This window comes from Nelusetta ayraudi, unplaced genomic scaffold, assembly GCF_046127955.1.
Source record: "Nelusetta ayraudi isolate G7.1 ecotype Tasmania unplaced genomic scaffold, CSIRO-AGI_Nayr_v1 ptg000018l, whole genome shotgun sequence".
Classification (NCBI taxonomy): Eukaryota; Metazoa; Chordata; class Actinopteri; order Tetraodontiformes; family Monacanthidae; genus Nelusetta; species Nelusetta ayraudi.
In genome coordinates, this window is record NW_027466068.1 from 4,593,721 (window position 1) to 4,610,494 (window position 16,774).

Consider the following 16,774-nt stretch of genomic DNA (forward strand, 5'->3'; position numbering starts at 1 on the left):
GCCCTTTTTATAGTATTCAACCTACAAATAGCTTCACATGTTTTTTTAAGGGTGTCAAAGTTAACGCGTTATTAACGCGTTAACTCAACGTCGCTTTATCGCCGACAATTTTTTTATCGCGCGATTAACGCACACGGTGCTTTTTGAACCTTTGGCCGCTCCGTAGATTGTGGAAACGGGAAATGAATTGACTCACAGCACACAGTCACACGCTTGTAAACACAACAAAAAAAAAGAAAAAGACACTGAGCGTAGATGAGCACCAGGAAGGACTAACATGGATAAGGCGTCAATTGTAAATGGAAAGTTCCACTTCAAAACCCTGCCAGATGGCAGTCTTGACAGGACAAAAGTGATATGCATTTACTGTAAAGCTGTATTTAGTTTCCACCGGAGTACGAGCAGTCTTACGTTTCACTTGTCTGCGAAGCATACAGCTGACGCGGAGAGCCCTCCGCCCCCTTCTGAGGTAAAGCAAACCACGTTGGATGGTGTGGCACGGACTGTGGATTACTATGGATGCTGAACAGCTGTTATAGGCTATACTGCCTAACTGCACTATATAATTTGAGTCCTGTACTGTATTGCACTGCCCCCTGTTTAATGCACACTTTATTTATTGTTTTGATTTAATTTAATTTATTTTGTGCATCACAGTTTGATGCAATCCATAAGTGTCATCCTTTTGTGTAAATGGCTGCTGAAAAAAGGGGATGAATAGTTCAAATTCGAGTTGAAAAGTAAAATATACAAATTTTGGTAGCACTAGTAATCATTACTATGTAATGTTACAGTTATGCCCATCTGTTATCTTTGTTGGGCTTGAGTTTATATATATATTTTTTTACCCTGTGCATCTTTTGTTTTGCTAGTAGTACTTGTCATTGCTCCAACACGAATAAACATGCTGCATTTGCAGAAAGCAAGTATTTGCCTACTCCCATGTTGATATGATTATTTAAAAAATGGAAAAATACCAGTTTATGGTAGATTTAGAGCAGATAAAAAAAATATGCGATTAATCGTGAGTTAACTATGGAAAACCATGCGATTAATCGGATAAATTTTTTTAATCGACTGACAGCTCTAGTTTTTTTGTTTGTTTATTTTTACACAGCTAAACCTTGTCTGCAGCTCTCAACTCTTTCTCCTTGAAGGACAAGAGCGATCACCAAAGGACTGCAGATGCATTTCTGGAGAGCAGGATAGAGTTTTCAGCTTTCAAAAGTCAAACAGGGGGACAGTTGTCTTTGTGCCCCAGATGCTGCAGATAGAGCAGAAATTGATCCATTTCTCCTTGAGGGTCCCAGACTCTTCGCAGGCAGCATGGGGAGGATGTAGGTGGGGTTGAGGAGCAGCGAGAGGGGAGACGAAGGAGAGCGCAGGGCAGAGGTGCCATTCAGGTCTCAGGTGACAGGTGTTCTGTGAGGTTTGTCCGGGGGCTGACAGAGAACCACTGGGGCGAGTGCCTCCCCTCTGTCCTGGAAAATCTCCTGACCATGAGGGGTGTTGCGTTACACCTTTCAACTGGCTGCTGGCTCGTCCTACAGACTCCCTCAAGAGAGGCCAAAGGGGGGAATGTGGGACTCAGCTCTGCCTAGATAGAAATAAATGTAACTGCTCTTTTATGTAAAACGTTCACATGTTGTTGTTTTTTAAAAGGAGGAGGTCCATAAAGCATCACATTTCTCAAAATAACGGTAGGATGCAACAGCGGCCTCAAGGGGTCACCCAACGCAAACCCATGTGGATGTTCTTTTCTGCTTTCTACAGAAAACTCGGAAGGTCTTAGCAACAAGTCAATTAGAGTGAAAGAAGCATCAGGCGATTGCGTCTCCCTAAGAGCTGCTCACCTTTCAGAATCAGAAGCACGTTTATTGCCAAGTTAGTTTTACACTTACAAGGAATTTGCTTTGGCGTAGTTGGCTCTTGATAAACAACAATACAAAAATGAAACAGCTAACTTTACTACATATATGAAAGTATTAAATATATGTACAAAAGAGATACAAATAATGAATTACAAAATAACAGAAATAATAAAATATAATGTGCAACATAAGTCCGTTGTGCAAAGAAAGGTGTGTGCACGAGATGTGCGTTAATGAAAAGCATATTGTCTATGAGAAGAGGGTGATGGGGGGGGGGACTCAGGAGCTGTTGATAAGAACAGTTGCAGTTGGGAAGAAGCTGACCGGGATGGGAGGGGCCGGCTATGATCTTACCTGCAGGTTGCATCCGATCACCTTCTCAGCCGAGTGGATGATAGGCTGCAGGCTGCGCTTTTCCTTGGCAGTGGCTGCAGCGTACCAGATTGTGATGGAAGAGGTGAGAATGGACTGAATGATGGCAGTGTAGTGATGGTGATGGTGGAGCCCAGGAACCGGAAGGACTCCACAGAATCCACTAGGGAGTCGCGCAGGGTGATTGGGGAGGGTGGGGCTGAGTTCTTTTTTAAAGTCCACAACCATCTCTAGAGTCTTCAGGACATTGCGCACCAAGCCTCTGTTCCACTGAAATTAGCGGGATGGCACCATGTTTTTGGACGCGGGACGTCGCGGAAGCGATCGGCATTGAGTTCTGTTTCCACGCACCAAACCCAGCGGGGTGTCACCCCCGCCGGCAAGCTGCACCTCCTCCGCTTTCACCGCTGCGTGTCTGCTGACGTCATCACGCTGAGATCGCATGATGAAGTTCTACAGAATTCAAGAGTCCGGCGGTGGCCAGTGTTCTTAGTTGTTGGCCACTTTTGGCTGTAGTGGAACGATGACTTAAAGCGGCGCGCACCTCCGCGGCCGCTTCCCGCAGTGCAGCGGTTGTTTCGGCGTCTGGTCCATTTTGTGCGCGAGCAGCGGGCCAAACAGCCAGAGGACAATGAACAATTATCGAGCGCTGATGGAACGTGATGGAAAACTTTTGCATCAGTGCTTGATATACGCCGCGACTGGCGCGATGTTATGATTTAGCGCACGCTACGCTCAACGTCACCCCGTGCGGCAGGTAAAAAAGGTGGTGTTGTCCCGGGTTTACAGATTCCACCGCATGCCGATTAGTGCGGAGCCGATCGGAGCCGATTTTGACCCGGGTCGATTGACTGCGGTCAAGTGAGCCGCCGTTCGTCCTCGCGCAGTCAATCCAGCCGCTACAGTAAAAATGCTTGAAAATAACTGAGGATGTAGTCATGGTGTTCCTCAGGTCAACTGTACAAACCATTGTCAGAACTTATGGAGCAATTCGATGTTATTGTACAGTAAAAATGGGTTACAAGGCCCTCTTTGCCTGTTTGAAAAGCTCAAAGAAATTAACTATGAGGCTTAATATCTCCAAAATGCTACAGTAGAAATGCTTGATAATGACTGAGGATGTAGTCAGGGTGTTCATCAGGTCAACCATACCAACCATTGTGAGAACTTATGGAGCAATATGATGTTATTGAACAGTAAAAATCATATATTGGCGCATTTCTGTCGCAAAACAAGAAAAAAAGCAACTTTGAGGCTTAATATCTCCAAAATGCTAGAGTAGAAATGCTTGATAATGACTGATGATGTAGTCAGGGTGTTCCTGAAAGGTCTCCTATTACACTCATTTTCGGGCTTTTGTATTTGATATCTGGCCCCTCCAGAGCAGCAAGGCACAATTTTCCGCGCTGAAAGCTTCTTAGATTTGCCTATGCTTGTTTCCTCGTATTTACTGCATCCCACGAAAACGCTCAGTTTCACTTCACTCCACCCCAGCCTTGCCGGTGTACACCCCCGCCCGGGGTCACACTCTCCGTTGCTGAGCCTCACTTCCACAGTTTGCCAGTGCGGGAGTGAAGAGGAAACGGCAAACTTTACGAAACAGGCACAATTTCAACACTTACCATCGTGAAGGCTTCACTCTTTAGCAGCTGTTTACCGTCTAATCCAGCTTCGTAGGGACCCAGCGCGGGCTGAGTTACGGCCGCAAGGCGGACTGAAGGTCCCCGGAAATATATTTTACTTTGTGTACTGACCGTGTTTTTGTTTTGTATTTTTGCGAGACATTTTAATAGGGCTTAGAATGATTTTGTTTCATACCGTGCCCAGTGTTGAAAAAATCTCCGTGAACAGAGCGTTTAGAACCATTGCAGGGCTCACGTCCAAACGCATGAACGTCATTATTTGACGATATCTGGATCGTTTGACGATAGGGTTCAACATTGTAACAGTTTTTAAAGCTCAGAAAAGTGGAAAAGCATCATAGGTGCCCTTTAAGTCAACTGTAACAACCATTGTAAGAACTTATGGAGCAATATGATGTTACTGAACAGTAAAAATTGAAACAAACAAAAAAAAAAAACACACACACACACACACACACACAGAGAGAGAGAGAGAGACAGACAGAGAGAGAGAGAGCGAGATTGCCTCTTATTTTTAAAACCGGAAGTTAACTCGCTTGCCATTGAACTAGCGTTGACTTTCTCAGTGGACTCTCGCCGTAAGTACGGCAACACCAGCGCAATGAAAATGTAGAAGCGGCTGGCTTGACTGCGCGAGGACGAACGGCGGCTCACTTGACCGCAGTGTCGATTGCCGGGTTGTTTGACCCGTTTTGTCGCGGAACAGCGCGGCTTGGTGAGCAGATTCCACCGCCACCAAATGCGTTTTTTGGGCAGTGGAATCAGGGCTCAAGTTATTCTGGCTGCACCAGAACACCAGATGGTCAATCTCCAGTCTGTAGGCAGCCTTGTCTCCATGAGAGATGTGCCAGATGAGGGTGGTGCCGTCCGCAAACTTCAGGAGCTTGACGGACTGGTGACTGGAGGTGGAGCTGTTGGTGTACAGCAAGAAGAGGAGGGGAGAAAGAACACAGCCCTGGGGGGATCCGGTGCTGATAGTGTGTGAGTCAGAGACATGCGTCCCCAGCCTCCCGTGCTGTCTCCTGTCAGACAGGAAGTCTGTGATCCACCTGCAGGTGGAGTCGGGCACGTTCAGCTGAAAGAGCTTGTCCCGAAGCAGGTCCGGGATGATATTGTTGAAGGCGGAGCTGAAGTCCACAAACAGAATCTTGGCGTAGGTTCCTGGTGAGTCCAGGTGTTGGAGGATGAAGCAGAGGGCTAGGTTGACTGTGTCGTCTCCAGACCTGTTTGATCTGTAAGCGAACTGCAGGAGGTTTAGGTCTGGAGTGGTGATGGAACTGAGGTGTGGCAGGACAAGACGCTCAAAGGACTTCCTGACCACAGAGATCAGGGCGACGGATCTGTAGTCGTTAAGTCCTGTGGTCCTTGTTTTTTTTCAGAACTGGGATGATGGTCGCATCTTGAAGCATCTGTTTGCACATGGCATTAACATGCGTCTCAAGCGTGCCACTTGTGATCGCATTCGTGCATTTTTAACCAGTAGGGGCAGTAAAGCTCAAAACTATGGCTAGTTTCACCTGAAAATGAATAAGAATCAACTTTCTGTTTGCGAACTATATCAAGTCACTCGTTTTAATTCTACTGCAGCTCGTGCGTATGGATACGAACGAGGAGTAACGACTGGTGGGACAGAGTGGTGATGACTTCTTTTTCGGATCAATAGTGGCTGGCAAATGTTTGGATGCAACGTCGGTGAGCAGATTCCACCGCCACCAAATGCCGATTATTTGCAAAAAAACATCACGTTTTTTGGCCAGTGGAATTGGGGCTTAACAAATGCAACGTATGCAAATATGATCGCATTTTCACATTAATTGTGGTATTTTATTTTGAAAATTGCTTTTATTTTGAACAATTACGTGTTTCTTTGAGTGACTTCCTGTCCAGCTTGACGTGGATCGCTCGCGGCTTGTGCACAAAAAAAATAGACTAGACGCCGAGACGATCGCTGCATGGCGCGAGCCGGCCGCTGGAGTGCGCTCCGCTTCGCGTCCAGTTTGACTGACACCATTGTTTAACAAGGGCACCAAAAGGAAGCAGACTCCTTTCCGCGGTGCTTACGCTTCCGGTGTGAACCCAGCCTTATGTTTGAAATGTGATTAAAAAACACGTTATGGATTGTATTTTAATTAATCGCAATTAATGCGTTAACACTAACAGCTGAAATATATGTATACATACTGTATATACTGACTTGTTTATATATATATTGACTTGTCTGTTTATTTGGGGGTCTTTGGTCCTTGCAGGAACAGGAACTCTCGAGGGAAAAGGAGCCCACCATGGCCAAGTCTCTGCAAAGGATACGTGGCTTTTTCCAAAGGAAACCTTTCCGTTTCTTTTCCCTCATCCTCCTCTACCTTTCTGCCGGGAGCCTGGCCTTCCTCTACTCCGGCTTCAACACCGACGACAAGCTAGGGTCCGAGCGCGGCTCCAACTCCCAGCTCCCTTCGGCAGCACGCGGCCAGGTTTATCTGTCGGATGCCCGCGGCTTTGGCACCGTCAGACGGGTTTTTGAGGAGCGCAGGACAGAACGGAGATTCATCACTCCCTGGATGAAAAGGACCACTGAGCGGGGATCTGAAGGGGGTCAGAGGGGCTCGAGCCTCAGTCGGTCCACCAAAGGACAGACTAGCAAAGATGCGGATGATGAGAAAGGTAGATTGTAGCTACAGAGATACATCTTTGATATTCTGCCAAATCTTTAAAAATGTAACAGATTTTGAACTATGAACAATTTCCCCTATTTTCTACAGAGGTGGCAACAGAATTTGGCCTCCTCCATCATGACATAAGAGTTTTGAAAGTAGCACTGCGCGGAGATCAGACATGCAAACCCAATAGACAGTCCAAATTTATTTGTAATCACCCACTAATCAGGACTTGTTGCAGCTTTTAAAGTCCCATTGATTGTCACATCCCGAAGGATGCAAAATTTGTCCTCCGCATTTGACCCATCCCCTAAGGAAGAGGTGGTGCTGTGCCCGGAAATCATTGGGTGACCTAACCCCCCCCAATTTGAACCCGGAATACTGAGTGCCAAGCAGGGAGGCAATGTGTACCATTTTTATAGTCTTTGGTCTGTCCCGGCCAGGGATCAAACTCACAAACTACCAGTCTCAGGGTGGAGGGTCTACAATAGACAACTGAGCTTTTGTACAATTAACTTGACAGATTTGCTTGCATTGCACTGCATATTTTTTTCTCTGTCGTTACTGTATGAGCAGGCCATAGTAGTCCTATTGTTTTGTTAGTTGTAGACCAATACAGTGTTGAATCAATAAACACACATCCAGATAAACAGGCACCAATAAGACTTCATCTTAAATTGCAATCAGAGAAACCTGACCCATTTGGACTGAGCTACATTTGTTACAGGACCTCAGTTTGATTGCTGCATTTCAGCTCACAGAGAGCAGTACTGTCAATCTGTCTGCATAGGTTATATAGAGGTGTTAAGTGATGCTAAGTGAAGTGTAAATAAGAATGGAATAGAATAGAGAGAGGCCTTTATTAATCCTACAGTAGGGAGTTTTACGTAATTACAGCAACAAAATAGTGCAAAAGAAGGAAAATATAGAAAGAATAAGTAAGTACAGAATATTTAAATCTTAGGCAGGTATAAGTAAGAATAAGCTTCAAAACAAATTTGTTTCCAGTCGGTCTCTCTGGTACCTGTTATCCTATCTGCATCTCTCAAATGCAACCCAATCCCACCATCTCTGGGTCTTTTTCGGTGGTATATATTGCAGACTGCAGTGCTCCCATGTTCAATCCCTCAGGACTGCTCCTCGTGTGTGTGTACGTGTATGTGTGTGTACGCGTTGCAACAGTTGCAACAGCTGTACCGCCCCCCCCCTCCCCACACACACACACACACACACACACACACACACACACACATACCACCATCACCACCACGACAGTGTCACACCGGTGAACCGCGGTATAGAGATGAAAATGAGGCTACATCGTTTCCCTTCCATCATAAAGCAGCTTATCATCCACAATGGAAGATTACAGCCGCACGGCGCATCCTGCTAAAACGCAGACCGCGGTGGCGGCGAAAACCAATTCAAGTAATGCAAGCGTAGTAATGCACAGGTCAGCGGCACTTGTTTGACTGTAATAAGAGGCTCAGATGGGATAATGGTGATGCACAGATGGTAAATGTTTTGTGTGCAGTGAGGGGGATGTAGAGTCTCTCTCTCTCTGGGTAACTTCTACAGAGGTCCATTATTTAGCCCAACCCTCCCTTGGTATTTCTGGGGGTGATGCAGACGTGACATCACAGTTACAAGCCACTAGAAGGGATGTGTGTGTGTGTGTGTGTGTGTGTGTGTGTGTGTGTGTGCGTGTGTGTCCTTATGAATAAATGAGCGCTCTGGCCCACTTTGGGCTCATGTTGCACCACGTCCCTCCCGCTCGCCCATGCAGAAATATGGAGAGTTAAAGTGTTACGTTACAGCCCGCAAACACTCTTTTTGCTTTAAAGCCAAATCCTTCTTACATGGCCGCCTCCTGAACGTTTCCCTCTTTCCCTTTTCCAGCAAAGTACATGGGCTGCTACGTGGACTCCATAAAAAACAGAGCCCTCAGTGGACCGTCGCTTATTGACTACAAAAAGATGACTGTAGCCCGTTGCCAGGACAACTGTGAAGAAAGGTATGAAGGCGGCAAAAGATGTCCCCCCCACCTTTCTTTCTTTTTAATTAATGTGTCCGTTCAGAAATATAGAAAATGAAAGGATTACAAAAAACAAAACCAGGTGATCAAAAGAAATTCTTCCTCAGTAGTTGTCAACTAACCTGGATGGGTAAAGATAAAGAAGAAGAAGAAGTCAAAGTTTCATTGACGTGTCGTTCTGTATTTTACCTACATTTGATGGTAAACGTAACTTGAGAACTCGTCAGAACACTTTCCCTAAGATGGAATTTCTCTGAAAGATGCAGGAAAACCATTTGAGAACATTTGCAAATGACACTGGAACAAAAACAAAAAGAAAAATCAACAACACATGTAACATAAAGTAAAAAAGTATGTGGATGCTTATGTGGTTCACTCATAAGCCTCCATGTGGTCCGAGGTGGATCACAGAGATGTCAAAGAAGAGAAAAATGCTCTCAAGCAATCCTCTCAAGGGAACATAGACGATTTTTTTTTCCCTTTCTGTTTTTTATTTTGTAAAACAGCATAAGATTTAGTATCTTGCTGAATACTAAATCCTTTTTGAAGTATTTTTTTTACATGGACAAAAAAGTGTGTGTTGAAATGTGATGAAGAAAAAACACATGTGAAGTCGGGGACAGTTTTTAACCACATTTCATTATTTGGAAAATGCTCAAAGCATCGTCACCATCACAGCGATGTTGCCCAACCCCTGGTTACGACTCCAGGAAAGGAAATGTGTCTAAAGGAGGCCGTCCAGGTTTTTCTATGTGGAGTTTACATGTTCACGCTGTCTCTGCGCGTGTTCTCGTCAGGTTCTCCTGCTAGATAGTAAAATGTATAATGAAAGTCAAAATAAAGCAGGCAATGACATTAGAAGTGACAAGAAGCTAGAAGTGACACGATAAGTCGACTCAACTTAAAAAGTTGTTTGATTTCTGAATAGTACAATTGTTCGCTTAGTCCCTATCCTTTCCATTTTGTATTTTTGTGGTTGTTGCTCCACTGGTTCTGGAAAAAAGGGGAAAGTGGTTGTTTTCAGACATGTCTTTCAAACTTTCATGACTCTTTTTTCTTCCCATTTCAAATAATTGTTTAATGGAATGAGAAAAAAAATAATAGAAGATTAAATGATTACAGAACTGCTCAATAGCAGCTCGACTTCTACTTCTAACCTATCAAACCTCTCAAATCATCCTGCCTTTTCTACCCTCCCCCCTCAGAGGCTACATGTACGCCGGTTTGGAGTTCGGGGCTGAGTGCTACTGCAGCCACAGAGTTCAGTCCAACAAGTCCTCGGAGACAGAATGCCAAATGAACTGCACCGGCAACCCAAGCCTTCTGTGTGGAGGAGCCAACCGGCTGTCCGTCTACAGGCTGAAGCTGAGCCAGGAATCCGCCAGGCGCCGTGAGTTTGATGCTACGCAACAGCCAAAATGCAACCTACACACCTCACCCCCCACCATACGGAGCTCCGCGGGGGGCGCTGTCACATACCGACAGTCCTTTAGTCCAGGGGTTCCCAAACCGTGACCTCCCCAAACAGCCAGGGAAACCCCTTCATAAACCAACAAAGAAATGTCAACTCTTAGAGGGTTTTTTCTTACTTTTGTTTGCTATTCAATAATTTGGGAGTTGGGCGAACTCGCATGAACCCTTGAGTATCCGGGGTAGAGTGTGGAGCTGGGCCAGTGTTCCACGACCCGAACGGAACCCGCAATGTTCCCCCGTGAATATGACGTTCGACTACTCGTCATGTCATCCTCTCCAGTACTCTGGAGTAGACTTTATTGGGCAGGCTGAGGAGTGTGATCCCCCTGTAATTAGAGCACACCCTCCGGCCCCCCTTCTTGAAATGAGGAACCACCACCCCAGTCTACCAATCCAGAGGCACTGTCCCCGACTGCCAAGCAATGTTACAGAGGTGTCAATCACGACAGTCCCTGCACACCCAGAGACCAACTCCTTTAAATTCGGCGGGCTGGATTAAAAAGGTTATCGCATATGATGACTGTAGTTAATCCAAACCTGGCCTAAACCATAGAGTGAAATCTTTGGAGTTGGCTTTTAAAAAATAAAAAAAAACACCCTACACAGTTTGTTACAGTATTGTATCATTAAGAGGTTAGTAGTGACCCTGGGGAAAATGAAAAAATGAAAAAAGAAAAAAAAATGCTCTGTTGTTTTTTCCGATTTTCTCGGTTGGGTTGTTGAAACGCTAAAACAGGAGCCGCTCTTGTCGGCATTTAGTGCTGATTATTGTTGTTACTTTGTTTATGTGTCATTTCTTCTTTTCTCTTGTTTTTTTTGTTTTGTTTCAAGTATCAGAATGCTGAGCAGGCAGCACGTGTTTTCACCCCTGACCCTGATGCCTGTCACAGCCTGTTGGCACTTTAGAAAAGAGGAAATGTTAAAAACTTGTCAAAGTGGTTCATCTTTGGGTTTTGCCACTTAAAAGAGTATCCGAGTCATGTAACCGCGGCAGTGCAGAGCAGCCACGACTCCTCAGACATGTGACCGTGAATGGTGGATTCAAACATTGTTGTTATTTTCTAGTAGGAGAGAAATCAGTTGAAAATTTGTAGTGAGCGTTAGCAGAATCTGATTGACAGGAACTTCAGAGGACAGCACAAAGAAGCTGCAAAATGTGCATTTTCTAGCTGATGACACTGCCGCCTCACAGCAAGAGTTGTGGGTTCGACTCCGGGCCTGGGACCTTTCTGTGTGGAGTTAGCATGTTCTCCCTGTGTCGGCGTGGGTTCTGTCCGGGTTCTCCGGCTTCCTCCCACACTCCAAAAACATGCATGTGAGGTGAATTGGGAACTCACAATTGACCATTTGGTGTGTGTGTGAGTGCGAATAGTTGCTTGTCCTTGTCTCTATTTGACCCTGTGATGAACTGGCCACTTGTCCAGGGTGTCACCCTGCCTTCGCCCCATGACAGCTGGGAAAGGCTCCAGCAGACCCCAGCAAACCGAGTACCAGAAGAGGCGGGTATTGAAAACAGATGAATGGATGGATGGATGGATGGATGGATGAACACAAATCAGCAGACTGAGGTGGCCAGCGGAGGGCGATCCTATTGACTTGTTACAGTGTTGCTCTGACGTTGCAAAGTGCAACAACATGCGACAAACAAGCTTTGATGGTGAGGCCCCGACATTGTGACCCCCGGACCGCAGCGAGTTGCTCAAACGGTCATTGCGGCAACACTTTGGCTTTGTGACATCCAGCGGCAACACGGGCGTCGGGGGAGCATGGGGAGGCCCTGAGGTCAAAGGTCATCACCTCTTTTGCAAAGATGCCAGGCAGCCAGCACTGCTGTTCAGTACTCTGCACGGGGAGAGGATCGATAGATAGATAGATAGATAGATAGATAGATAGATAGATAGATAGATAGAGAAGTACTGTATTCATCAGAACACTTCAAAAAATAGTACATAGAAAATAATTAAAGCAAAGAATTTGAAGTAATAAATAAGTAAAATCAAGAACAGACACTTCATGTGACTGTGGGCCCTGTTTCTGTTCGTCTTGGTGTGTTTCAGACGGCAGCGCCCTCCTCAAAGGCTGTTTCCACCGACCGGACGACATCGCCCTGGCCCTCCCCGTCAGCGATCTGATCCAGAACATGTCTGTGGACAGGTGCGTGGACGTGTGCACGCAACAGGTAGGAGGGTCTTTCTCTTTCTTTCTCTCTCGCTCTCTCTCTCTCTGTCATTTTCATTTGCTTTCACGCATGTTGACACACCAACGCTGCACCACAGGAGCAGACGCTGGCTGCCCTGGCCGGGGAGCGGTGCCACTGCGGGCTGGCCACGCCCATGTTCCCTCTGCGCGACATGGAGAACGAGGACAAGTGTCTGGAGCGATGCGCCGGGGAGGAGTACGAGAGCTGCGGCAACGACAACTACTTTGTGGTGTACCAGACGCAGATTCAGGGTGAGAACCGACGTCCACGTGTGACCGCCGAGCGCTGTGACGACGATGAGTCTCTAGCCCTTGTGATGTCACAAAGGGCACAGACACCACACTGATGCCCTAATTCAAGAGAATTGTTGAAGGTCCAACAGAACAAAATTGCAGTGTTTTAGCAGGAAGCTAAAACATAGTGATTTTTTTTTTTTTGCAGCAGGCTATAAACGAAGGGCTAAATACTGATGGCACATCTACAGGGGTTGTTTAATTTTATTCTATTTATATTTGTTATTCTTCGATCGTTCATTATGCAAATTGGCTCCTTTTGGATCTCTTATGAAAATTGGACATCATGTGGGAACTTTAATGTCAGAGAAAAGATGAAGAAACTTGCGATGGTGCTCAACCGCAAACACAAAAGAATCATCACCATCATGTTCTGACCATATCCCTATTTTATGACCTTTTTTGACCTTTTTTTTTATAAATGTCAGCGCTCGGAGAGTCTGGCATTTCGACATGTTCTTTCAGTTGCTCTACTTCATTGTGCAGCTAGACTGAATTTCAGGAAATGACTAACAAGTGACTAATAATAAATGTGCGCACATATATATCTATCTATCTATATATATGCATATCTATCTATCTATCTATATATATATAGATACATATATGTGTATTTGTACACATATGTATATATGTGTATACATATGTATGTATATAAAGCATATTATTTTTATTTATTTGTTTATTTATTGGACCAGTTCACATGATTCTCTTGTTGGCAGATAAGCGCTGTTTGGACCAGCACTTCCTGCCGAGCAAAGCCAAGGAGCTGGTGGCCCTGGCCAGCTTTCCCGGCTCCGGGAACACCTGGACGCGTCACCTGATCGAGCTGGCCACCGGCTACTACACCGGCAGCTACTACTTTGACACGTCACTCTACAACAAAGGCAACAAATCGCACGCGATTTCTCAAAGCGTCCGTTCCACCCAATCGGGAAATGTGGATTGTCGGTACTGACTGTCGTCCTTCCTCAGGGTTCAAAGGGGAGAAGGACCACTGGGAGAGTAGGACAACAATCTGCGTTAAGACACACGAGAATAAAAGGAGCATGATTGACACTTTTGACGGCGGCGCCATCTTCCTGATGCGGAACCCTTACCGAGCCCTGGTGGCGGAGTTCAACAGGCAGCACAGCAGCCACACTGGCTTTGCCTCGCTGGCTGTCTGGAAAGGAGACGGTGAGATGTTGTGACGACTTCATTGCTTTTAATATTTCTTTTTTTTTTTTCTTCACCCTTTTTAGGATTGTTCTGTGATGAATTTGTGCTCAACATGTGATGTCACTGCCAACAATGGTGCGTCACCTAATACCAAACACTGTGCAATGACTGTAGTCATCTATTTGAGGAAGTTAGAAGGATGAATTCCTCCTTTCTGACGAAAGCGGTTTTGAAAAAGCTGTGATTCAGGCCACGATCAACCTTTTAAAACATTTTTAGATTTTAGAAACATTTTAGAAACAGATGTGTTTTCCTCTGAGCCGTCCCTGGCTCACAGGAGCTTCATATGTATATGCATATGTATGTTTTTTTTTCTTAAGAACTCTGTTGTGTTTCTGTGCCTTCTTGTTTGTTGCTGTTCTTCTCACAAAATGAGGAAACACCTCCAGTGGGATGACAGCGCTCACAGGGGCTGCTTCCTATTAGGCCGGGGGACGTGACGTCTGTGGCGAGTGGTTCTTTCGTAATGACATCTCAAACTTGGCTGCTGTCAGATCTTAGCATTATTGACCTCCACAAGCAGAACATCACCACCAGGTCCCATGTTGAAGGTTCCATATTGTCCAAAATTAACTTTACCAATATTTTGATTTTTTTTTTTAAACAATAATGTACCCTTAAGTGAACTCTCTGGAAAGAAGAGAAGCCCATTCATTCCTTTTGCGAGCACATTTGTAAAGCAGCCCTTTGTGATGTCACAAATGGCACCGCCACCTCTCCCAGGTTAGTGACCACACCATCAGTCAGGTGTTTGTTCAACACACTCTCTGGCCTTGCATTCGTCCCCCTTCTCCAAGGTCAAGGAAACAAAGGACCAGGGTTTGTCTGTTTTTTTGCAGTTTGTTGACAACACAGGGCTAAACACTACTATTCTAAAGGGGGGGGGAAATGGACCATATAACACACACACAACTGACCAGAGATGATTATTTGTGTTTGCAGAATGGCCAAAGTATATCAAGGTCACGGCTCCGTATTGGGCGTCCCTGTTCCTTGATTGGCTGAATTATGGGAAAAAGATCCACGTGGTCTATTATGAGGACTTGAAGAGGGATCCCGTCACCCAGTTGAGGGGCGTTATCCACTTCCTGGGACTGGAGGTCTCAGAGGAGCGTCTGCTCTGCCTGGAGAGTCAGTTGGAGGGAAAGTTCAAGCGTCCCAACACCCAAAAACTGGATTACGACCCGTTTACACCCGCGATGAAGGAGCAAATCAATAAACTGATCACAACAGTAGACGATGCCTTGAAGAAAAAAAACCTGACGGGACTTCCAGATGAATATATGCAAAGATGATGTTTGTTTGTGGCCTCTATTTGTTTCAGGTTTTTTTTTCTTCTTTGTCTTTGGTTTGCTGTTCTGTCACCAGAATTTGCACCACGTTGAAAGGGTTAAATAACTGTCTTATTTTTCTTTTCTGTTGATGATGTTTTCTGTCTGTGAGGCTCTTGTGTAACAAAATCAGGGCTTTCCCACTGTTTTTTTCTAATCTAATTCCTCTTTTCTTACTTTCTGATGAAATTACGTAGATCATCTTATTAAGGAAAGATTCTGTTAACCAGTTGGTTTTCATTTTTGTGTTGTGTTTTGTGTTGTTTTGAAATGAAAAAGCGCTACTCATCCTGCTCTATGCACATGTGCTGTGTCTGCATGTGCACATGCCTTAACAAGAGGAAGGAACTACAAAGAGCTGCAGCTGCCAAAGTGGGCTGATCTAGCGTACACAATATTTGGCTTCATAGACGCTATACAACTGTGCAAAAATGTACTATATTTTGCAAAAAAGTGGAGAGATATAAATTAATATATGAAATAATATATATTAATATACACTTATATTAATATATTCAAATCTGCTACTAAAATGCAATTTTATATGACACATTTGGCCTTTTATGAAGGGTTAAAATGCAATATGTGTAGGACACTTACTGCATGTTGATAGTATGTGTTTGCAGAGGTTTCTTTTCAAATCATTTATTGATGAAGGGTGTTTTTTTGTAAAATGCAGATGATAAGCTCTCAGCTCCTTGTATTGACGACCAGTAATTCCAGTTTGTTTGAGGGAAGTTGGCAGGGCAATCCATGAGAACTGTATTCATCCAGTGTGCAAGACACACACAATAGGCTTTTTTTTTTATGAACGTGACTGGTGATGGTGTTGTACGGTGACACTGGACTCATGCAAAAATCCAAAAAGCACTAATTTGTGCAACACTCGGCCCAAAGACCACCACGGGTTTAGGTGTTACGCTACAAAGCCACGTCAGGAGCGACGACTTCTCTGCATTCATCCTGTGGAAATGACTTCAGTGTATGAAGAGCAATGAAATGTTATGTTGCGTAACACTGAAAACTTGATGAAATCGAAGGAAATATTAGAAAATACTACTCGCAGATGTGCGTTTGCGGCTCGACAGGCAGCAGCGGCAGAAGCAGCGTCTTCACCTTCTGGTGCGCCACATTGCATGCTTAAAAGTTAACAAGTATATGAATGAATAAACACGTTGAATACAAAATGAACACAGTAAGCTGGCGAGTGGAAGCCAAGGGAGCAGGAGTGAACTTCATGTTTTCAGTATAATAATAAATATCTATTTTCTTTACCTGCGTGCACACAAATCAAAGGTGTTTCTATTTTTGATTGGCTCTGGCTTCCATTGAGTCTGTGGGTTGAAGGAGAAACATTTGAATGTATTTTCTAAGGAATGTGTGTCAAAGAATTGTGTGTCAAAGAATGAGGCCCAATAAAACCTGTTACACCAAACTGTTCCATGCTCGGCTATTATTTATGCATGTCTGGTTTGACTGATAATAGATCTACTTTTGTATTTGTCTCCCTGAACCCAGCACGCGCCCGGCATGCTCTACTTCATGGTTAAAAGTTATTTTCTATAAATACCTTTGGTTGCTGTTAGAATGAAAAGGAAGTGAGACGGTAGATGTCAAGTTCTTGTTCAAGTTCAAATACCTCGCCTAATTTGCACAAATTATTCACCCTTGTCGAGCAGCCACA

The 16,774-nt window shown here is 44.8% G+C and overlaps 1 protein-coding gene across 2 annotated transcripts in view; it reads left to right on the forward strand.

Moving 5' to 3' along the window:
• Window positions 1-16,525, forward strand: part of wscd2 (WSC domain containing 2) — a 33,169-nt gene extending 16,644 nt beyond the window's left edge. For both annotated transcript variants that reach the window (XM_076025994.1, XM_076025995.1), the window contains exons 2-9: window positions 6,136-6,544; window positions 8,437-8,551; window positions 9,778-9,962; window positions 12,103-12,224; window positions 12,322-12,496; window positions 13,261-13,425; window positions 13,514-13,717; window positions 14,702-16,525. In XM_076025994.1, the coding sequence (XP_075882109.1) occupies window positions 6,169-6,544; window positions 8,437-8,551; window positions 9,778-9,962; window positions 12,103-12,224; window positions 12,322-12,496; window positions 13,261-13,425; window positions 13,514-13,717; window positions 14,702-15,054 (1,695 nt within the window). In that variant the 5' untranslated portion in view covers window positions 6,136-6,168 and the 3' untranslated portion in view covers window positions 15,055-16,525. The remainder of the gene's footprint in view (window positions 1-6,135; window positions 6,545-8,436; window positions 8,552-9,777; window positions 9,963-12,102; window positions 12,225-12,321; window positions 12,497-13,260; window positions 13,426-13,513; window positions 13,718-14,701) is intronic.
• The last annotated feature ends 249 nt before the right edge of the window (window positions 16,526-16,774 follow it).